Source organism: Erithacus rubecula (genome assembly GCF_903797595.1).
Source record: "Erithacus rubecula genome assembly, chromosome: 13".
Classification (NCBI taxonomy): domain Eukaryota; kingdom Metazoa; phylum Chordata; class Aves; order Passeriformes; family Muscicapidae; genus Erithacus; species Erithacus rubecula.
This window is the reverse complement of record NC_136665.1, coordinates 10,943,804-10,967,615: the sequence shown is the minus strand read 5'-3', so window position 1 is coordinate 10,967,615 and position 23,812 is coordinate 10,943,804. Positions and strand designations below refer to the sequence as shown.

At 41.4% G+C, this 23,812-nt stretch overlaps 1 protein-coding gene across 1 annotated transcript in view; it reads right to left on the bottom strand.

Annotated features, from left to right (window-relative positions):
- Positions 1 to 1,663: 1,663 nt before the first annotated feature.
- Positions 1,664 to 23,812, bottom strand: part of LOC306807468 (netrin-4-like) — a 43,326-nt gene continuing 21,177 nt past the window's right edge. Inside the window, exons 4-10 of the mRNA XM_079317115.1 lie at positions 14,538 to 14,664; positions 14,054 to 14,242; positions 6,694 to 6,907; positions 5,816 to 5,952; positions 5,175 to 5,243; positions 3,873 to 4,043; positions 1,664 to 3,404 (exon numbers count right to left, since the gene is read on the bottom strand). Coding sequence (XP_079173241.1) covers positions 3,268 to 3,404; positions 3,873 to 4,043; positions 5,175 to 5,243; positions 5,816 to 5,952; positions 6,694 to 6,907; positions 14,054 to 14,242; positions 14,538 to 14,664 — 1,044 coding nt within the window. The 3' untranslated portion in view covers positions 1,664 to 3,267. The remainder of the gene's footprint in view (positions 3,405 to 3,872; positions 4,044 to 5,174; positions 5,244 to 5,815; positions 5,953 to 6,693; positions 6,908 to 14,053; positions 14,243 to 14,537; positions 14,665 to 23,812) is intronic.

Sequence of the window (23,812 nt, the reverse complement as noted above, 5' to 3'; positions counted from 1 at the left end):
TTCTTGGTCAGCTCTCTTCACTGGAAATGATTTCTTTTTGTTGAACAGGAGTCTGTCTGCAGTTGTTTTTCAACTTCTTTTAACCCCTCTGGAGCTGATGTTTTGTTGGTGATGGTGGAACTGAGAGAAGACACACCCAACAGATCAAGAGTAGAGGAGTGCAGCAATGATTATAGCACCAATATTTGTTTTTAAAAATGGCTTATTGTAAATCAATACTGATGATCTGTGAGCAGACAGCTCAGGAAGGCCAAAACAGGGATTTGTGATTCCACTACAGTTCTGGAATTTCCACTTTACATTGGGCAAATTCATCCTTTTTTCCATGCTGGTATCCTTTGTCTTACTGTGTCACCTAAGACACACAGTCACAAGGTCAAAAGGATATTGTACAAAGGTCCAAAAAACCCAATTCTCTTTTGGTACAGGAATTCCATGCCTTCTGTGGTAGCTGTTTTAATTTACTGTGTACAACCTGCTTGCTTGTTCTGACAGATATGCAAAAGGTTTTCCTAGGTCAGTTGTCATCTTGCACTGTTTTATGCTCATTTTCATTTCATGTACTCTGCACAAGTAAATGACTCTTTTCCTCTCTGAAGTCTCATAGTGATATCAATTTAAACTTTCCCATCATCACTAGCTATTCTAATGTGATCTGTGCAATCAATTTCTATTTAAATTCTTACTTTCAGGCTACCTGAAAGAACAAAGACTGCACAGGGTAGCTCTGTGTGAGTTGAAACTTTATTCTTCCATTTTTCTTCTCTGTGAATTCAGAGATACCTGATCAGCAGAAGTAGTGATACCAATAAAAAGTCAAATTGCAGTCAATTTTAGGGAAAGATATGTGTATATATCAAATACTTTTGAGACATATGAAATGTATGATGTATTGATTATCATGTTTGCACACCAGTGTTTCATTTGGTGGTCATTAATCACTGCATTATCATAAGCCCAAGAGAACACATCAGGGTATCTATTTTCTTGTTCCTAGTTGTGTTTCTACTAGCAGTAGCTAGTAATGCTAATAAATGCCTGTGTCAAAAAATAACTTTCATGTACAGAAGAGAACTATGCAGATGTTTACCCTCCCCACCAAATCACCAATCTGGCACAAAAAGTGGAATAGAAGTGTTTGCTTTGATATGGTGCTGACTGTAAACCAACAGGAAATATCCCCATTGTCATTAAATAAGATCCCCTACAGGTAAAATGGCCTCTCTTGAAAAGCACATTCCTTAGTTTAATTCTAAACCTACACTTGAATGTTATTTCTTGTGAGAGGCTCTTTGAGATCAGACTGTAAATTCATGTACAGGTCTTTACTGATATTTGAAAGAGAGCTAGTTAATCTTTTTGTTGTGAGACAATTTCTGGAGATAGTAAAGAAAGCAGTTGCTGGGCTCCTAATTTCATGAGGTTGACATTTCAAATTCTGCCAAATGCCTTGGTTAAAAAGTGTTTTATTGCATTAATTAAATAGCTTGTTGGAGATGCCACATTGTTGGATACCACTTTAGGTAACAACAAATAAATAATGAATTAAAAGGGGGAAAGCAATGGAGGAAGGCAAATTTCCTAAAAAGGAAGGAGGAAGAAACACTGGAAACACTGTTTATATCCTGTTGGGAAACAAATTGGAGCTCTTTTTCCCCTAAAGATCTGCCTGTCATCCATTTCCAAATGAGCTGAGGATTTTTCTGCTATTCAATCAATGTGAAATTCAAATAAAATAGCAGTAAATAGAATGGAAAAAGCTGAATTTTTATGTTCTCAGTGGTAAAGAAAACAAATCCATGGCTTAAGTTGTAGGCTGGGACTTCCATCATTCTGTATTAGTATTAGAGTTTTCTAGGTATCCCACTTACCAATCAGACAGTGCTAAATTAAAACATCTCCTATTCCCTAGGAGCATTAAAATTAGACATGGAATTGAAATATTCAGAAGTAGCATATGTGCTTGCTGTTTCTCTGAAACTCCCTGAAAGAATATACATTGATTAATTGTAATTTCTGCTTAGTTGAGAGAGTGCTCCAACCAACTTAATTTGGTTGTGAGTCCTTGAACAGGGGACATAGATCTCAAACTACAATTTCCTCAAAATTCTGTGGTAAGGAAGGATTTAAGTAGCTAGCTCTTGATTACTGTGGAGTAAAATTGATTTAGAAAGAATGCTTTTGCAGAGCAAAACTAATTTTACCTGGAGTGCAGATGTTACCACTCCTGTACATTTCAGAGGGAGAAATAATCCTCAGGCACTATGGGAAGGAAGCAGAGCTTCAGCATCTTACCCTGAAGTGTGACCAAGAGAAATAAAGCACTAAGTGCAATCAAAGGCCAGTGGTCTTGAGCACAGCTGGAATAGCCAGGTTGCCCTCCCAGAACCACAGCTCACCTCATTTGATACATGCTCCAGCCAATCCATTTACCTCCTGTTTCTGTTTTGGACCTTTTGTAGTATCACAATTTCAACATTAGAGCAGCTGCTAGTTCCTCTCACCTCAGCTTTTTCCTATAAATAAGGCTTATTTGTGGTAATTGCTGTGAAACCTCTGTGGTATTACAGACTAAGTACTGCAGCAAAGAGCTGGATTTGGAATGGAGTTTGAGCCAAGGTGGTTCCTGCAGCAGAGCTCAGCACTAAGCATTGATGATAGCAGTGCACATTCTAAAAGGACACTGTCCCAAGATAAGCCACATGTTTGTCTCTGGGCAGCAGTGGGATAATACTGTCTTCTAGAAAGCAGCCCATTATATTGGCATAATTGCAGTCTGATGGTGAATCAGTTTGAGCTCTCTTATATGCTTATTTAGTACTATGCCACTTGTAAAGCTGAAGGAAATTGCTGCCTTTTAGTGGTCACTTATAAAGAAAATTACACCCAGTAATGAATGTGTTATGAAAGCAGTTTATGCATATTAATATCAGACCATATTCCATATCTGAAGTATGGAAATACTAATCCATATCTTTAGTTATGCCTTGTAAAATGATTCTGGCTGGAGTCAGGCTCAAGTGAAGAACTGACTTGTGATCTATATACGATGCACTAGGTAATTTTTTATGATAAGGCTGTGCATTTTTTTTAAAAAAGTAGTCATGTCCCAAGTTTCCTGTCTAAGCACATGAAAGGAAGGATAGCAAGTCTGCTTTCCTCACTTCAGCTAGGAGCACATTGAATGGGAATGCTTGAACTAACTACACCTTTCACTGCAGTGTTACTAAAAGGCAAAGTCCAGCACTGTAATTTCTGAAGCAGAAATTATTTGCATCCAGTTCGAAGAATATCTGTTACTTGTTTTCCCAAATACGCCTTCCAAGGTTTCACCAGGCTGTTCATGTTCACAAGGAGTTTGCCAGTCCTAGAGTCCTCCTGGCCTGCTATAAGATAGTCAGTACCTAGTTCAAAAGAAAGAAAGAAAAAATAAATTAAGAAATTAGCAAATGGAATAAGAAAGAACAAAAGCAGAATTTCTCTTTTTCATGTGGATCTGGCATACTGCATGTTCACCAATATTATCCAGCTTGTGCATGTGCCATCTTCTGTGTACATCCCTGTGTGTAGTGTCACTGCTGGCTCCTGGGAACACAGAGTCCCTGCTGTCAGGACTGTGCTCAGGGGTTACAGCTACAAATTGATTTTGTTCCAGTGAGTTCTGCACACAGATCTGCTGGGATGTGGCAGCTGCTGCTTGTACCTTTGCCCCACTCCTGCCTTTACCACACTCCTTGAGAAATGGGAGCTGGCAAGCAAACATGCTTTTCTGGGGATGAATCAAAGGATGCTGCCCCAGAAAGGCTGATCCCAGCTGATATTCCTAAGCACTGTTTACAGAGGAAGCAAAACCCCTGGTATTTTGTCCTTACCAGGATTGAGAATGGGACATGTACAGCCCCTGTTGGTCCAGGATTCTGGGTAAATGCTTCTGTTGCTCCGAGCAATTTTCACTTTGCCTGATTTCAGGACCTTCTTCACTTTCACAACAACCTCTGCATGGGTCCCTTTGTCATGAGCAGATAGGATTCTTGCTTTTATTACTGCCAGAAAACATATCCAAATAGAGACCAACAATGAATTTCTAAATGAATTTTGGTTAATGCTGCTAAAAGGTAGAATTTTAACACCTTGAAAGAAGACAAAAAAAAAAAAATCCCAAAGTGCAGTTGTATAGAAAGTACAGTGCTTGTCCACTGATGTTTTTTTTTTTTTTAAATAAATCTGGGGAAGAAAACTACTTAAAAAGAAAAATCCATTTAAACTCATCCTTTCACCATGTAATTTACTCAGTATTTTTAATGGGCTGATGTCAAACGCTTGGAAATTGTAGGAAAGCAATTTTATGTATACAAAAGGAACTGTGAAAATCCTCAACCAGTGGCTACCAGTTTGATTTCCAGTGCACTGATTCTATACTTTATATTTCCACTCTGAAAACTTCAGTGTTTTGCTACAACACTGGCCTATCAAAAATTCTGTCCTGTGAGAAGGGACTGTCTACAGGAAGGAAGTCAGGAAGTTTCCCATTAGGTGTATCACATGACTAAAATTCCATGATTGCACAACAAACCAGAACTACTTTTGTTTTATGGTCCCACACCTGCTTGCCATGGTAAATTTCTGTTCCTTTTAGTGGGATCCCATAACTTTTTGGCAAGACAGGCTCATGTAGATCAGCCCCTCAAGCAGACTTTGTTGTCTCCTGGCAGAAGCACATCAAACTTCTGGAACCCAGAGCTTTCCTTTCTTGCTTCATTGATTGCATGAACCTGGTGTTCATAAACAACAATTTTAAATACATTCTTGGTAAATGAGCATGGCTACTGAAACCTGCATAATGACTGCCAAAGCAATGTCATTTCAGATGTGAAGTTTTTTGTAATTTTTTCTTTATGTGAATGCCAATCATTCCACCGAGTATTATTCTAGCACCCCTCCTGCTGTAAGGAGAGAAGTGAACTGGGTGGGAAGGAGACACCACAGAACTTTGTAGGAAAAGTGCTTTTAAGTTCTGATCAGAAGTTGGACATGTCACTAGTCAAAAAAGGCAGAAGAAATCCTACCTTTCAGGACTTAACCAATCCTGTCATTTTCCATAGCTATCAGCTAGCAATATGCACAGTGGGAACATGGTGAAATGATCATAGCTTGGGGGCATGTTGCCCACTTACCATAGGCATATTTCATTTGGCAGAAGTCGCTGACGCTTCCGAGCACCTTTTCTTTGCACACACACTTTTCTAGCAGGGAAACCCCAGAACACAAAAGGTTGGAGAAGAGCCAGAGCATGAGAGAGAAAAGAAGAGCAAACAATCATAATTTACAAAGTTAGATATCTATAGTTCCTATAATCTATATGGACCTTAAGAATAATTTGGAGAGTGAGCTCAGTTATTTGCAAATGTGTTTCTTGTTATACGATAAAATAATTACTCTGAAATCTGATCAGCACTGTCAAGTAAAATGCAGCCCACATGAGGTCTATTGTACAGTTAATAAACTGATCCTAATGAAGAGATTTGTAAGAATCAGATCCAGCTGTAAATCATGTAAGTAATGAGACCTTTGTTTGATCCCATAACCTAAGAAATGCTGATCCTTCCTGGTATTAAGGCAATATTCACCTTAGAAAAGTCAAGCTATGCACCAAGTGGCACTGTTACCTCTGCCAAGCCACCAGTGGTGGTAAATGCTGATTTTTACAGGGCAGGCAAAAGTGAGAAGTATTTAAATACTGCAGTGTATGAGTGGGGCAGTCAGGGTGGAGGGTTGAAAGAGCTGGCAGCTGAGTGTTCCAGACTCTGGGCTGTACCTGGGTGCCTCAGTGCAGAAAATCCCTGCTCGTGGTCGTTCCATCTCCACTCCTCTTCGCTCTCGTTGGTGGGTGCTTGGGCGAGGTCAGGGATCCGCCCCCCAATGGGGATGTTAAAGAAGGGCTCAGTGTCATAGCTGGGGACACAAACCACAGCCCTGTGTTAGGGCACCACGGGGATGGCAGACAAACAAACAAACAAACAAACAGCTGGCTTTGCCTGCACCCACACTGATGAGCTTGCTTTCTTCAGATTGGGAGTGCAGATATGAGCAAGACTTCATGCCAGCTAAAGAGATCAGAAGTCTAGGATTTTATTTAGGCCTCCCACTGCTGACTTAGCATTTTTTAAAGTACCTATAAATTGGGCCATTTTTGCTTATGTTTGTTTGTTTTTAGGGAATTATGTAACTTAGTGACCACTTGTGATGTCACTGGGACTTGAGGACAGCTGCAGGACCTGTAGAACTGCAGTTGCTCAGCAAATCACAGGATTTCTATGCTGATTAATACATGTTTGGGGTGCAGATGCCTGACCCTCTAGAAACAAGAGGGAGCCTACCATTCATTTTACCCTGGGCACAGATGAGAGGCAGGCTCTCCAGACTCTTCCATCTATTTCCAAAGCAAAGATATGTTTAAAGACCCTACACATATTTCCATATGGTTGTGGAAATGCCTATTATTACTGCAAAGATTCATCTGTTGAAGACTGCCTTGGATAATGCAGTGCACTTAAAGGTGTGAATGTAACCCAAGAAACCTTTCATGATTTACAGCCGCCTTTTCAAGTGACTGTGCAGCTGATTGTGCAGCAGTGTTTGTTGTCTCTGTGTCATTCCCAGAGCCCATCACCCTGAGGCAGGCAGGTCTCTTACCTGTTGAAGCAGGTCCCAGTGCTCTGGTCGCAGCCTCTGGCGCAGTCACAGGGCTGGCAGCCCTGCTCTCCAAAGCCCCAGTAGCCCACCAGGCACCTGTCACACCTGGGACCTGCCACTCCTGGCTTGCAGTAGCAGAATCCTGTCCGGGGGTGGCACCTCCAGCTGCTGCTGAACGTGGCATTGGCTGAACCCACGGGCTGGCAGGCACAGGCTAGGGACACGCAGCAAGAGGCAATTCAAACTATGTGCCGTGGGGTCAGCTGGTAAAGTGACATTTTTGCAAGGCTGATAAACCTGTACCCTCTTCCTCATGCTCAGCAGTTTAAAGTCAGAGCTAGTAAACATTGCATTTCAGCCTACATTTGCAATTCTTCTTTCTTTTTAATTTGTTAGACAAAGAAAAACAAGTACAACTGTGAACATCTGTGCATGAAAGTCAGTTCTTCCCTACTACACAAATGATGACCACACAGGGTTTTGAAGTGATACCAGGAAGCCTCCTCTGTATGTTTATTTTTAAAGGGACTTGAAGGTGATTCACTTTAAAAGTGTTTTGCAGAAAGTTTCACTAGCAAGAACAAGGTAAAGATTTATAGCTATTGCCTACATTGCCTTTCCTGTAAACACAAAACTACTGTTTCCTCTGGGGTAGATGTGGCTTATACAGGTGGTTCCGATGACTTGAAACATATTTTCAATTTCTGCCTCCAAAGAGTGCACAAATTTCCTTCAATTCCTTTCTAAAGTGCTAAACATCACACAGTGCAGTACTGTATGTGTTTAAAGAAGCTGATGAATTTTTTTAACAAATACATGAGCAGATTTTTTCAAGGAAGGCAAGCAGAATGAGAAGGACTCTAAACTTACTACATGTATTTTACATGTAGCTGAAGATGAACAAATAGGAAGAAAAACCTCTGAATTTTTCAAATGCTGTTGCCAGTTTGACACCAGCATAGCAACTCAAGGTAATTTGGCAGGAGAACAGATAGTTACAGCACCTGTGGGCATCTCTTCCTGCACAGACAATAAATTGTCATAATCCCACTGTACCACTGGTGCATTCCTGATGTGACAGCATCAGGGAGGCACACACAGAGAGGTGCAAGCCAGCACAGTTGACTCCTCTCCATCAGGGCAGAACCTGGCTGGGATGGTCAAGCCTCATGCCAACTGCTCTGCAGAAGTAAAATACAAGCAGTAAACAAACCCACTGAGCTCTGCTGTTCTGACAAGTTTGATCAAAATGAGAACTGAGCTAAACTCCAGGCCTTCATATTTCAACTCTCTTTTGTATTTAAAAAAGCAACATGCCCTGACTTTTACTTGTAGCAGACTGAAATGGTAATACATCACTAATTCATCTGGAAGAGGGCAAAAATAAAATTCTCGTGGCTAAAGCCTGCTTTTACAGAGATTTTCAGTTAAATGTTGGACACCCAAGGTGTTTAGATAGCTTGGATCAGAGACCAGCCTTTCTGGATGCTTATTTGAACCAAACATGATCTCCAAAGCTTTTGAAGTTTGCCCATCATTGTTTCTGATCAAACTACTTTTCTTCATGAGCTCACAGATAAGAGACCAAAAGAGCACTCTGATCCCATGCATCACTTTCTGAGGGGAAAGGGGCAAATACATGACCAAAGAGAGATTAAAATGTAACAGGGATAGATTCTCTTTCATCTGCATCCTCATATTTGAAACTCAGAAAAAGAAAATACCTTTTAGAAATAGTACGAGAAGGGCGAACAATTTTGTTTAAAGGGCATTTCTCTGATGATCTACTTACCATATAGTTATTTTTTTTCCCCAATGGCCTGTGTTCTTTATGCCAATAATTTTAATAATATTATTATACTGCTGTGGGTGGATCTGGGCCCGTTGTGCTCAGGGGACACTAGCACAACAGCCTAGGGACAGAGAAGCCACGTGCTGTCACGGGCAATGTGCTCAGCACAATGGGCAGGCTGGTGGAGGGCAGCAGCCTCTCCTGCCTGCCACAAACCCAGGGCTGCTGCTGTCAGCTCTGCAGAGCAGGTGCAGCACTGAAGTGCTCATTAGCCCTGACAAGTTCAAAGGCAAGGTCTGATTTTTTTTTTCACTGCTAAACTTGATTTCACCCCCCCACCCCATTTTTGCAGGGCTGACTACATCACCCTGAAAAAGAGTCTCTTAGTTTGTCAGTCACTGAAAACAATGGATGTCATGGATTTGGAGATAAGGAGGGAAAACACCCTTCCTTTATTGCAGACAGGTCTGAGACACAAGAAGTAAGAATTTGCCAATATCAGGGTTGTTTGAATCCAGGTTCATTTCCACTGTCATATTATTATATGTAGGATCCACCTGTGGAGTTTTCACTTAAAATCCCTTAGATTTCTACAGCCTCTGGGTCTGTCTTTATCCCTCTTATTTCTAGTTTTTGGGTTTCATTAGAGTCACTTAACAGATGGGTGACTCAGATCATTAGGCTTCCTATCCCCAGCTGAGACTGGAACCTGATTCAGGCAGATGAGAATTTCTCCTTCCCTGTTCCTAAGGGAAAATATTACATCACAGTGATTGACAGCACTGGTGAAAACCGATGAGGAAGCAGAAAATAAAAGTGCCTTTTTATTTTTAAATTTTGAGGCTACGGTTCAGTAAAAATAATGTTCCCAGCTGAACTGTGGGACATATTCTCCAGTTAGAAACTGGGGCAGCTTCTGGTGCATCAGAAAGCAAGCTGAATCAATACTTGTACAACACTTTCAGATGAGTTACACAAGTGGCTTGCAAACTCTTTACTCAGTCTGTGTTTATTTAGCATTTCAGCTTGGGTGGGTACATTGTCTGGCTTCCAGAGTATTACAGCCAAAATCCCAGTTGTGCATCTAAGGTAACTCCTAAAATAAGAGCCCACATGTCACATGCTGAAGGGGCAGCTGTGGATGACTGGGTTTTTATCTGTTTAACAGTACCATGGATTTGCAAATAAACCTCACTATTAAAGAAACATAAAAGCAAGTTTTCAAAATCTCACCCTTTAACATTTCCCAATATTTGTCAACCCCTTCCCACTGATTTTTGCTTCTTTTCTCTTGGCAAACCCTCATTTTCTCTCCATCCATCTCCCTAACAAAACAGCAGCCAATGTGACAATGGCCTTATTTGTCAAAGGCATCATCAATTATGTTAGGGACGGTGTGCAGACAATCCTGGCTCTGAGCTGGCCAGTTTATTTTGGTTCTCCCCTTGACAGTAGTGTAGTGAAAAACATCATTTTACTTTAGAGTTGCCTATTGGCCACAGAGTATCACAAAGCATCCTCTTGCCTTTTAGTCTAAGTTTTTGCCAGACACTACTGTAAAAGGGAGGAGACAAAAAATAATGAAAAATGAATAATTCATGCTGCAATTCCCACTCAAGTCTGTAATAAATCTGTCTGCCCACAGCACAGCTGTCTTCCCCATGTAATTAGACACAGATGTAAAATATAATATTGGTTGTAACAATACAGTCCCAACTTACAGGAAAATACCAAGTGCTTCAAGTAAGTCAATGGCCTTTGAGGTATCTTGTCTTAAACTTTTGTGTAATAATACTGCATAAGAGATAGCTGTGAGCAGAATGGCTATTTGATTAAAAAACCCAAAACCAGGCAAAATGAAAAATCAAAAAATGTTTTGTGTCAGAAATATATACATGTGCATCTTGGGAGTATAAGATCAAACCAGTGTGATTTTTAAAGCAAGTCAGGTGTGGGGATTGACTCTGCCAATGATGTTTCCTAAATGAAGGAAATAAGATAGACAGCTCCGTGTGTGGTCAGGGCTGATTAAGACAGACTTTGAACCAAGATGTGATGGGGCCTTTGTGATATTAGAATTAAAAGTTCACTCCCTCTGCTCAGAAGCAAAAGGATGAGAAGCAGAGCCTTTCAGACCATGTGTGTGTGCATGTGCATCTGGGCACATTTTAATTTTCTAGCCTCGTTCTTTGAGTAAAAAAGCTTGTTTTCCTGGAGACCTTTTTTAATGGGTCTACATGCCTGCATTATTTTTAAGCTAAGCAAAGGGTGAGTACAAAAGATGGTGCCATTTCAGAAGGATCCCTTAAGCCTTGGAATAAGCCACAGGAAAGAGCCAAGGATACAGCAGCTTTTCTAACCATTGGTTAGGAAACAATTAGGCTTTTGAGTCAAAGCTCCCATACAAGTCTATATACAAACTACTTAATCCTGTGTTGTCACCCCCAATAACAGGCAGGTGTGTGCCTTGCTCTGGGACTCTTTTCATGCCTTTTTTTTCTTTTTAATATAGATCTAAGCAGTGTCAAAACAAGGCTCTGCCCATGACCCGGCTCTCATTCATCCCAGCTGGTAGGAACAGGAGAAGCAAAGGGATCAGAGGCAGGCTACCTCTGCAGACAAAAAAGAATAGCAGATTCACACTTCCATATCAAATTTCAGCAGATTCATTTATTTTTTTTTTTTTCTGAGGGAATGTCTTTGCAGTCTCGCACTGGAGGGTCAGCTCAGGGTGGTTTAGATAGTGCCAGGAGATCCAATTGTTATACAACTTTTTTTTTTCCTGAGCAGATTAAGAGAGAATGCTATTCATTATTATGACTAATGCTTAAAGACTGTTTCTGGGAGTGAGCAGTGTCCTGTTAACTTTCTGGGAGCCTGAGGGGGATGTCACAGCTGAACCTGGACTTTGCTCTGGATGGCAGAGCACTCTTCAAGCGTGCTTTCTCAAAGGGATTAGCACAGCATTTCATTCAGCTTTTTCACCAGACTTCCTTTCCCAGCTCAGTATCTACTGTACCCAAGGGTCAAGTTTTCATCTCCCATTGAAAGTTTTTTTTCCCTCTGAGCTCAAAATGGGAAGATGGGCACTGGGTTGCTCTCACCTCTATCAAATGGAATCTGTTCTAACCAAAGCCTGTCTCCATTGCTGTTTCTGGTTTTGCTGTCTGATAATAACCAAAGTGTGAAGTGTTTCCTGGAAATTCTCTGCAGAGGTGCAGTGTAACATGAAGTACAACCTTGCACACTGTCTGCAATCCACATGGGGAAGTGTTTGGGGTTCAGGTCTTCCATCATACAAAGTACTACCTATTATGTAATTTGTCAAATCTTACTGTAGGAATTTTCTTCTTTGCCTTAAATAAAAGGGAAAAGGCACAGATTAACCACTTCCTTCCCAGTTTTCTCTGACACTGTAGTTATATCCAGAGTGCCTCCTATTCCCACAGAGGTACAAGCATTGTGCACCCAGCTGCTGTAAAAGCCAGGGGGGCTGCAGTGTCCTTTCCTTATATCTTGATATGGCAAGCATTCATGAATGCCTTTACACTGCTGGGAAAGGTCCCATTGACTTTAATCATTCACAGATAGGCTTGTGCTTACCTTTGCTGCTGAATCAAACCCCTTAAATGCATCTCAGCTAAGAGAAACTCTAGTGCAGGTTAGTGATCCAGACTGCCTCTTAAGGAAATAGATACGCTTTAGAGGGCAATTCAGTCCATCTGTTTCAGGCATCTATCTTAGACTGCAAAAAGTAATTCCCCAGGGGTCCCTCTGTTTCTCCACTGACAGAACAAGGAGCCTAGAGAACACATATAACTTTCAGTGGCTGAAGCAGGATGGCAGCTCTCTCAGCCTCAGCATGCAACTCAGAGTGCAGACAATTGCATTTGGGGGCCTTCTGCTGGCAGCAGCACCTTCCCAGGTGAAAAGAACATTGTTGTGCTTGACTGGCACAACAGGAATAAAGCTCTTTCAAAAAGGTAAATTTCTGAACAGTTTTCTTTTGCTATGCAGAGTATTGGCAGGTGTTACTGAGAGAATTGTAACCAGACCAGACAAGAGAAGCAGACGTAGAGTCAAGGTCTGATTTCATCTAGGCAAATGGTTCTAGGGTTTCCAGACAGATAGGCTGTATTTTCAAACATTTTTTTCCTCTTTGCTGCTCTCCAGTGCTCCTTGACTTCAGCAGTTATCTAGATTACACGTGATGCTGGTGACTGTACCATCTCCCTGCTGCTCAGTGCAAGAGTTCATACACAGATTCTTTCAGGTGCTATGAGATTGAAAGCTGATCTTCTGGCACAATTTGTTCTCATTACAATATTCCTCTGTAGCAAATCTGCTCAGAGTAGGAACAGAACTAGAAAGGGACCACCCTAGAACACTATAGGATACAGGGTGAGCCAGATTAGCTCACCCCCTGCCCTGTCTGCTGATCCATGTTCTGTGATGAACATTGTGAAAATGAGAAGAAAAAGTCGTGTGGAAGCAGTCTGCTGTCACCAGGTTCCAGTGGGAAGAAAGCAAAAGAGCAGAAACATCTGATATATTTGGCACAGAAAGTTTAAGAAATATCACAGGACTCACAGTCCTAGAGAGAAGAGTAATTGAAGTGTTTAAGAGGAATCATGTTAAAGAACATTAAAATAGTAAAAAAAACTTCAAAAGCTCGTTATGTCAGTGGGCAAGAGGTGACATAACAGAGGATGAAGTTCTCTATACTGGCAGCTAATGTCTGAGCTATGGGGAAGGAAAACTACTCAAAGTTAGAAATGAAATTAGCTATATTGCTGGAAATAGCAACCTCTCAAACAGATGTGAGATAGAATCAGATGTTTGAAGCCTGGCAGGATACTCAGGAAATGTTTACTTTAAGTGAGGGAGATTGGGCTGTTTGCCAGACTGGCTGGGTGCAAACTATCTAGATCCAGAGGTTATACATCCTCTGCATGCAGCCATTAGTGCCTCTGTGCCCTAGACACACCCTAACACATTCTGCTGAAGTGTTAATGATACAATTAATTTGGGCATAGCATCCTATGACACAGCTGCAGAGTCCAGAGATAAATCTGAGTTCTGATGTATTTGTTCCCAAGTGAATATGCACTGTCCCAGGCCTCCTGTATCTTGGGCATCCATTGTATGCACAGTTATGTGCACAGATGTTGCACAATCAAATGGAATTTTGTACCTTGCACATAAGCTCATGAAGTCTTGAGAGGTACAGAAAAAAAACCCCAGGTAAATAAAATGTGCCTCAAGAGAATAGGAAACATATTAATTTAAAACCAAACACAAGAAGAATGTACCTTTCCTCAGGAGGAAATGCATTTGGAGAACTGAATCAGTTATCACAAAAAATGTGTCCTAACATGGGGACAAATAGACAAAAAATCAGGATGATCACCTTTGATCAAAACCTCCTGTAGTTAGGAAAAGGATACAAATAAAAGACAGTAACACTCATGAGTTGCCTCTACAGGAGTCACTGATTCTATGGCAGTCATGTTGTTCTTTCAACGATTCTTTCCCCGTTTATTCCCCCCGAGTAGCGCGGTCACTTACGCTTGCAGGCGTCGGGGGCGGACATGGGCTTGGCTCTGTCGCGGTAGAAGCCCGGCTTGCAGCGCTGGCAGCGATGTCCCTCGGTGTGGTGCTGGCAGCTGTCACACACGCCCCCGGAGCGCTTCCCCGAGGCCAGCCACACGCTCAGGTCGAAGTGGCAGCTCTCGGCGTGGTTGTGACAGCGGCACTCTGCCGGGGACAAGAGCAAGGATGGCCTTCAGGCTTTCCTGACAGTCATCCTGCTGTCCCTTCCCAAACCAATCCGGCACTCTCACCCTGCAGCGTGAGGGGTGTAGCTACATGGAAACCACATTTCTGGCTTGTACATTGCACTCCCCTGCCCACTGAAGTTCTCCATCGATGACCAGCAGTTTGTCCCCAGTTTCTGCAATGGCACCATTACTGCAAATCACAGAAGCTCTGTGGGGGAGCTTTGCCCGCTGCTCTGGTGAGTGCTCACCCCGGTGAATTCCCTCGCACTTACTTCTGCATTCGTTGGGTGCCCCTGTTCTCCCGTCCCCCGGCTTCCAGGGCTGGTCGTTGTAGAGCGGGGCGCATTTCTCACAGTGCTCCCCTGCCGTGTTGTGTCTGCACACACACTTGCCGTGGACCTGCCAGGGGACCAGAGCACACTCAGACACCTGCAGGGACACCTGCAGGGACACCTGCAGCCCCTGAGCAGGAGGGACTCCTGCACCATCCCCACAGCTGCCTGGCTCTCTTGGGAAACCTCAGAGCCTGGTAATGATGTAGAATTTTCCCTGTATCTTACAAAATGCACGTAACAACAACTTAACTCCCAGTTGGTTATTTAACTACTGCACTGCTGAACAACCTCCAGACTCTAAATTGGCTGAGCTAACAGGTCTCATTTTGATTCACAACTTCAGGACGAGAGCATGCCAAGAATATCAAATATACTCTGGGGCAGCAGAGCCAAGTCCCAGGAGAGCACAGGCCAACAGAGGATGCTGGACACTGTCTTATTTGACATTAACACTGATCTGTAAGGGAGTGTAAATATAGGGAAGTGAAATCACCATGAATTACTGAATTATAAATTGTTAGATGAATGAAATAATAGTCATGGACATCCTAGCACAGTTAAAAACGTAGCAAAAATGTTAAAAATGGAAAAAATACCAACCAATACTCCCACGGAAAAGTAAAGTAAAACTACACATTCTGTGAGGAAGGCACTGATGTTTTAACTTAAGGTACTATAGGCACCAGCCTGCCTACTTACATATAACTATAGATAAATTAGATTAGTAGAAAAGACCCAGTAAAATGTTGAGCTATGGAATTAAGAGCACTGTAACTCCAAGGGGACAGAAGATTGTACCTACAATGCCGTGTTCAGTTTTTAACACCTTATTACCAGATAAATTAGGAATTAGAAGATGTTCAACAAAAACAAGCAAAAGCTGGTAGAAGAATGGGGCTGAAGTATATAAACCCATCTAAGCTAGAAAACAATATGTAATATTTGATGGGCATATAAAATGTGAAAAGTCTTGACTAACACTGGCTGAAAAGTTCTCCCTGTGGCTATTAGCTTGAAAAATTACTTGAAGAAAGAACTTGCTTCCTTTGTACTTACCTACCTTCACTGGGACACAAAAATGATTTTTAGTCATAGAAATATTTGAATACATACCAGATTTGGAAGCAGGTATTCACACCAGAAACCAGACCTTGCAAACAGAGCTAGTCCAGTCTTCAAAGTGAAAGTTACCATTGAAACTTCTGTAAGTAGTTTTTATATAAGTAATTGTACACACCAGGAGTAAAACAGCCACTTCCATAATAAACTGTGATTAGGCACACAAAATTCTGTAATATCAACACACATCTAAAACCAGAAGGAATTTTATGTCATTGCTTGGTTTTGTTTGGTTTGTTTCTTTTTTATTTAATGAATAGTATTCCAATATCTGTTTGCAGTGTCTCAGGGAAAGGATTTCACAGATAAATTTCTTGAGGAAATATCAAGCATAGGGTGTGAGAGAAAGGGAAGGGTGGCACCATAAGTCATGTTCTACATTTATCACAAGAGCAGCTGCTACTATGCCAGGAGACACTCGTGCTAGAGCAGGAAATGCACAGAAATTAGGGATTAGACCTCTGTCCCTCCATGGGCTGTTGAGGATCCTGAGCTCAGCACAGCTCTGACCCACTGCACATAAAAAAACAAGCTGAAATTTCATTTTGACTGGGGTGTGAATTGACTTTAATCCTTTAATCTCACCATTAACATGAGTTATGTTTTTCCATGGTCTTTCCTGCAAACCAGGCTCTCCCTGCAGCCCCCATTCCCCATCTGCCAGAGCAGGTAGCTCAGGACCAGGAGAGACGTGTCCCAAGGAGAAGGAGAGCAGATGTGCTCCCCTGCCCCCAAACCCGTGTGCCTGCAGCAATTTGCTCTCTGCTGCCCTGGTTTCTAATCCTCCCTGAGCAGAAATGTGATGTGGCAAGCAGAGGGATGGGTGCAGCTGATGCCAGGGCCCCTCCATGACCAGCTGGCAGGGGCTCCCTGCCCAGGGCACTGGGCTCATGGGGAGCCCAGCACTGCCTGGGACTCAGACCCTTCCATGAGAAACCCATCCACGTTCAGGACATCAACAGCCTGACAAACAGCAGAGACAAAGGCAAAAATACTCCTACAACAACATTGTGCTTTTCCCTGTTTGGGTTTGACATTTCAGGATTTAACTTCTCCCCTGTGGTCTTCAGTAGTCAGAGAACAGAGAAAAGGTAAAATGATCCAGAACTACAGATTTGCAGATCTCCAAACTTGAGACTCCACCTGCTCGTTCTAAAATGGATCAGAACAAAATCCTGGATATCTTCACTTTCTTCTTGAAAGTGAAAATACTTCTTGAAATATATTTCTGTGTAAAATCTGTAAGTTAGCCCATTTCATCTTTTAGAAATACATGCAAAGGTTGTATATTCACTATATTAAAAAATTATATGAAAAATGCTGAGACTGCACAGTTGGGAAATGGTAGAATTAAACAATGCAATCTTCTTTTAGCCTTGGATGACATAATCAAATATTCATTATTCCACAGGACCCTGTGCTTACAGTGCACAGCACAGATGGTGTGAGCACTCATGAACAATTATTCAGAAAAATAATCACAAAAATTCAGTAAGAGAGGAAAGGTCAAATTATTCTTTGGAAAGTAGATGTGTTAGTTTGCTCATTGCCCACTGGTTTGTTGTGAACTGTAGTTTGTGGCATGTTGTGAGAGTGCAGTGTGAGGTGACAATGAATTACAGAAAGGATTAGGATAGGAGAGGAGAACAGAGGTGAACAGCTCAAATTGAACACACAAGAATAGTAATTAATAGATGTAAATGGTCATCACATAAAGACTGGTTAGTGCAGGAAAAGCTGAGCTGTGGAAGAAACCTGTTACATTTAACTGTGAGATGAAATAAGGCTAGCTGAGGTGGCTGTGAGTAATGAGACAATTTGTTCTGTTAGAGAGGAAGAGATAGGAGAGGCAGCCAGAGACTAAAGTCCAGGAAGGAACAAGAATGAAATACAGGAAACTGTGAGATAAAATAGGAAATGAGATATCTGCTTAAAGACAGGATAATGTGAGAGTCACATTCAACACCAGCACAAGGAGAACAGGTGTGTCCCTGAGCTGTTATTCACTGCTGAAATAAGTCCACATTTCTCTCACCAAAGTGCGACCAAAAAACTGGAAAATTGCAATCTCTGTCAAAAGCACGACCTCAGATGCACTGGATCTCACTGGAACACAAATATCATGCTAAGGAAGAGATTATAATCAGACAAGAACAGATCCAGGGGAACTGTGCTGACACTTTTCTATGCCCTTGAAAGCAGGTCAGATTTACATGGAGATAATGATGATTAATAAGGAAAGGACTGTCAGGAAGCAACAAGGACCAGTTGCTCTTGAAGGCCAAAGAGCTACAAGCTGAGGTTTTCAACAGCAAAGGCTGATGGAGCACCATCCCAAGCACTATGAGCAGGGAGGTGGCACCACAGTCCACTGACAGCCCAGAAACAAAAAGATAAAGGACTGGGGTAATTCAGGAGCAGCAAGAGACAGGCCAAGAAAGCCACAACATGGATGCAAAGTCCATGCAGAGGGCAGAAAGAGAGACAAGCCACAGCACGTTACAGGGAAAGGTGCAGAGGGAAAGTACAGACCTAGAGAGAGCCCTAACATCCCCAGGAGGCAGGGATGCAAAGAGACACAGCCAGAGCTCAGCTCAAACAGAGCCCAAAGCTGAGCTTAAATAGGACCCCAAAGCCAATGGACTGAGAGCACTGTAAGAGTCCCAGGTGGGGCTGGTCAGGGCTGTTAAGTTCTATTAGTGCCTTCAGGACACTGATAACAACACTTTGGTTCCACTGGATTAATTTCACTGGACTCTTTTAGATATCTGACTACAAGGAGGCACCTGGAGTAAGAAACACTTCAGCATTCTTCATCTGGAGCTGGCAATCCAGCTGGAGGGAGCTTGAAAGCAAGGGGTGAGCAACAGAGGCAAGATCCATGCCACCAGTTAGGAAAGAAGCCAGTTTTTAGCTAAAGCCTGAGTAGTTTATGACACTGATTTATTTGAATGTATTGGTACAGCAGATGAAAAGCTCAGACCCAGGGGATTTCTGTATCACCTCTATATTTCACTTTATTCTCTTCCATAGGTAACATTACATCACTTGACACATCCTGATCCTTAGATACAAAAGTGTTTAGTTCTGTAGGGACTTCTCCACTGTGCTCATTGCTGCAATATTTGAGCACTTTGGAAACATTATGAAATTTATTTTTATGACACCTCCCTTCATCTGCTTTTCCTCATTACTCTGATAACTGTGTTGTCTCCAAGGGTCTTTCCCATTTATTGTATTGAGAGTTCAGTTGCTTTCACAAATTTTTTAAACTGGATGGTGTCTTCCAAAGTTATTGTGGAGAATGGATCTGAGAAAAAGATGCAGGCAGGCAGACTGTGTGTTTGAATAAACATCTCCATTTCATAACACCAGCCTGAAGTCCCATGTGCATCACCTGGAATTTTCTGTGTTCTTACACTCCTGCTCTCCAAGGGATTCAGCTGGGCTTGCTCCTGTCACTAATGCAGGCTGTCAGCTTTGAAAGATAAAAACTGTAGCTTTAAATGCTAATATTCTGGCTTCTTCATGCTTCAAATTTTCTAATCAATTTTGCAAAGGCTAAACATTAATAAACTGATGTACCTGAATTTAGAGGATATTATTAGTCCAGGAAAGGAACACTTTGCTAAACTCAATCACCATCACATTTCCTTACTGCTTCTTTCTGAGTTATCACCTACATCATGCCTTGGGTCATGTATAAATTGGGCTGTAAAACCAAACCATGTTTGGAAAAAAGCTAAACCGAGGGTTTTTTCCCTTGGCACTAGTATTTTTAATCTGGATTAGTTCTCTCATCTGTCTCACAGTACAGTCATGCTGTTACAAGTCTGGTGTTGCTGCCAAAGGCTTTGATTTGTACATCAACCACCTGAGCAGTTATTAATCAGGACATAGAGGAGGTTATAGCTTTGTGGATTTTAATGCCAGGATGATCAGTTCCAATCATTTAGCTTGATCTGCTTGACCATGAGTTTCATCCAGTAGTTCTTCAGTCAAGCTCTGTAAATTCTGGTGGATTTATAGCACATACTGTAGAACTTTATCCTAATTTTATCCAACAGTTCCAAGAAATTACATGATGCTTAGTCATCTTTGCACAAAGCTTCTTCACCTGAATTCTGATCCACAGATGATAAAGTGAGAGAAAATGTTCCACCTCTTTGTCCTGCAGTTTTTAACTTTTTCCTAAACTCTGTTCAGCTTTGTATAATACCTGAAGCCTTTCTTTCTCTCTGCCCATTTAGTTTCTTCACCTATTGTCCTTCCAGTAAATGTGGTTGTAGCTCTTTTTCCTGGGCTGCTTTCAGTCTATTTGGGGGCTTTTTTCCTAATGAATGAAGGTTAAATTTGGAAGCCTTCCAGGTCAGAGTTGCTGATTCAGAAAAAATGTTTGCCTTTGAACTCTGTATTCACTCTGTAATGTCACCAGGGAAACCTGGGGTACCACAGCTTGCAATGACCTCAGATTCTGTCCCTTACCTGTTTCTAGTAAGTTGTGCTCTGTGGTCTCTCCAAATGAAAAGACATATCTATGCAGATTTATAAGAAATCCATGAGTATCAAGTCCAAAGGAGAGCACATACAACTTATAAGAGACCAAATAAAAAATTTCCTTTAACTTTTTCACAGTGACAAAGAGAATGGGTGATTTGGAAGTCCCAGATTACAGTGCCTGCTGTGGGCAGATGGACAGTTCAAATTCCTGCCCCAATCAAGAATCAGAAAAGCCATTATTTTCCTCTGTCACTTACTGCTTTCTGGGAAAAGATCTAATACATAGATATGTCAGAAAACCACTACACATATGGGTGTTTTCTGAGGGAACTCAGTTTCTGGCTCATGTTTGGTGACTTTGGTAAATTAAGTCTTTGGGAACTTGACAGAGATAAGTGGAGCTGGGACATTTGTGCAGGGAATGAGACTCAGTATTTTAATATTAAATGCCTGAACCACAGAGCAATGAGTAAATACCACTGTTCAAATGTCCTGGAAGTGAGTGGCACCTCTTGCATTTCTGAGTTCTGGGCACAGCTGAAATCAGATAATGTGAAAACTTAGCTGGGGATTATGAATAGAACTGCACAAGATATCTGAAGAGGACATAGATAATACTTGTAAGGGTTGCAACAGCCTGGTCACCTGGAAAATTGATGTAAAAAAGCAAGTTTTACCTTATGTAACCTCCATTATGCCAAACAAGGAATCCTACTTAGAACCAGATCCTGATCCCTTTGAAGTAAGTGGAAAACTTTCCATTTGCTTCATTGTGGAGGATCAGGCCCACAGGGAGTCTAGTTTGTCTCTGTAAACAGGATAAAGAAGCAAAAGAAACATCCGAGGCCACTTGTAAGAATTTCCTGGCAGTGTAGGTACCAATAATTAACATGTTAAAAAAAAAACCAAACCTTAATACTTTATACAAAAACATTTTAATCCACTTTTGCTTTCCTCTTTCCAAACTTACTTCTCATGAGCTAGAAAGAGAATTGTGAAATGTTTGGCAAACAGAAAGGACTTTGGTCTATATTCTGTGTTCTGTCTATGTACTCTTCCTGCTTTGTAAACTCTGTTCTGGAAGCACCTCTGGACTCAGCTAAAATGGGCAATCAAAGCAGATCCTAAACCTCTGTAGAGACACTCATAACTTTGTGCATCCTGCAGTGTCAACACCTTGGACAGGTTGTGTGCTGTTGCATCCAGCCATAGAACAAGCCTAGATGCATTCAGATCCTGGCAGTTGTTTCACTTATTGCAGCATATTAATGCCCCCCAATAGGGAAAAAAAAAATACTGAGGAACTATTTGTAAGAGTTTGGAAAATTCAGGCTGTGACACTCAGAAAGGAGAATTTTGCTATTAGCTACCATACAAAGCTATTGAAATTAGGTGAGGAATGACATCTCTGTGTCTCATTTTCTTTTTCCAATCTCAGGAAAGCTAAATAGAAACCAAGAAAACATTACTGTCAATAGCAACAAACCTCAAATTCAAGACATGTTTTTCCTAAGGTTTCTTGCCTATTTACAGCTCCCCTCTCCATTTCTAAGTTTTCCTCCTATCCAACATGATATTCTCAGTAGTTTGTACAGGAAATGTCATCTACATAAATTGTGTTGAGGGGGATGGTTGGCTTGTTTAAAAAACAAACAACAACAACAAAAAAAAGCCCCAAAGAAAGTGTAACTGTTACTATTTTGCTCCAAAAGAAGAAGTCAGACAATATTTTCCTTGGATCCTATGGGCCTTTTTTGAATCTCACTGTGTTTCCACAAACTTATGACCAGAAATATGCATGAAACTATGTAGGATTTTAAGGCATGAGGAATGATGCTCCATTTGGACATTGGGTTTACAATCTGCAGTTTTCTTGTATCCATTTGTTGCTATGACACTGTGGCATCTGTGACATTGCTTCTCACAGAGCTGCATTTCTTACTTGGCAGCCTCAGTGGAGAAACCAGAAGCTGAATGGTTTGCCATGACTCAGGTGACACATCCACAAATAGACTGATCACTGGTAGATTATCTAACAGCCATAGATCATCCAAAATGGTAGTGAAAAATATTGGTTCAAAAGTATCAAGAAATTTGCTTTAATTTTCTCCATTATTTAGCCTCCATGTAGTATCAGTTTAGCAGTGTTAGGAGTATTACAAATGGAAGAGGTTTCTGTCAGAGTAAGAAGAGCAGACTTGCAACTGAACACAATAATGCATTTTTCTGAGAGCCAAGTGCAGAATGATCTCAGATTTTGGGCTATCCCATATCAAACAATTACAGTTGTATTCTACATGAAATTGCTTTTGTTTTTGTTAACTACAGAAGACACATACATCATGAGAAGACTATGAACAATTAAGAGGCTGAAACTCGTATTACTTAAGACTTTCTGTGTAAGTTTTTATTTTTTGCAACATTTTATTTAATTACCTAACAGCAGCCCAGGAAACAAAGCTGCTCTGCCTTCAATCTGTGGACGATGTGACATCATCCACTCCAACCACATTAAAAACTGTGTCTCTTGGGACTTGTTTTGCCCATGTGTACCTTAAATATTAGATGTGGCCTGTGGATTGAATCAGATTATTTCTGGATGTGCAGTGTTTGTAACATCTTTTCCACACCCTGTTTTATGTGGGTCACCATCACCATGACTGAAAGCAGAGCACCTTTCCTCTGCCAAGAAATTGCAAAATGACAAGGAATTTTAGCAGTGTAGGTTGGCTGATAGGAGCTGTACAATTGGTGTTGAACCCTCAACAACAAAAGCCTTTTCCTCCTGCTTGTAGGCAAGGACATTACTGTATTTCAAGCCAAAAAATTATACACTTCCATAAACTCCCTCATGGGCTGGCTGTGTAAACCAAACCTTGAGATCTGGACCCCTGGGAACCCTCCCCTCACCACTACAATATCATTATTGGCAAGTTTTAGATAAAATGTAAAAGGATCCAGGGGTCTGGATCTTCCAGGAGTGGATTTTCTTTTGTGTTTGGGAAAGACTGAAGTTGTAATGTCTAAAGCACAGAAAAGATGAATACTGTAGCATGATCATCTTTACTCCAGGCTTGTGTGATCTGGGAGTAGAATTTTAAATTTTTACCACCTAAAGTTTCACACTTCTCTGGTTAGTACAAGAAACAGAACCTGAGGAAGGTACAGAGAGAACCTTCCAATCTATCTGCAGAAGAAAGATCAACTGCTTACTTTGGTCATTGAGGAAAAGGAGACAAGGAGGAATCACCTAAATTGCAGCAAAAATTATTGAGGCAGGCACTAAAGAAGAGCTTTCAAAATGTTAAAACTGGAACAACTGCTGAAGGTTTGAATGTTCTTTGTCAGTAAAATCTCATCCAACAAGCATTCCCCAGTGAATGGTTTAGGTGTGCTCCATCACACCTTTTTGTGAGCCCACTTGGGTCTTTTCCAGCCTCCTCTAGGATTCTAGAGACAGTTCAAACTCCAGAAGGCTTTTCTTAAGTTTTGCACAGCTGTGTTTGAATCCTTGCTTAGGCAAAGACCTGATAATATCTGTGTGAATCATGTGCTGCATCCACCCTCTCTCTCCTGGGACATGAGTCACTCCT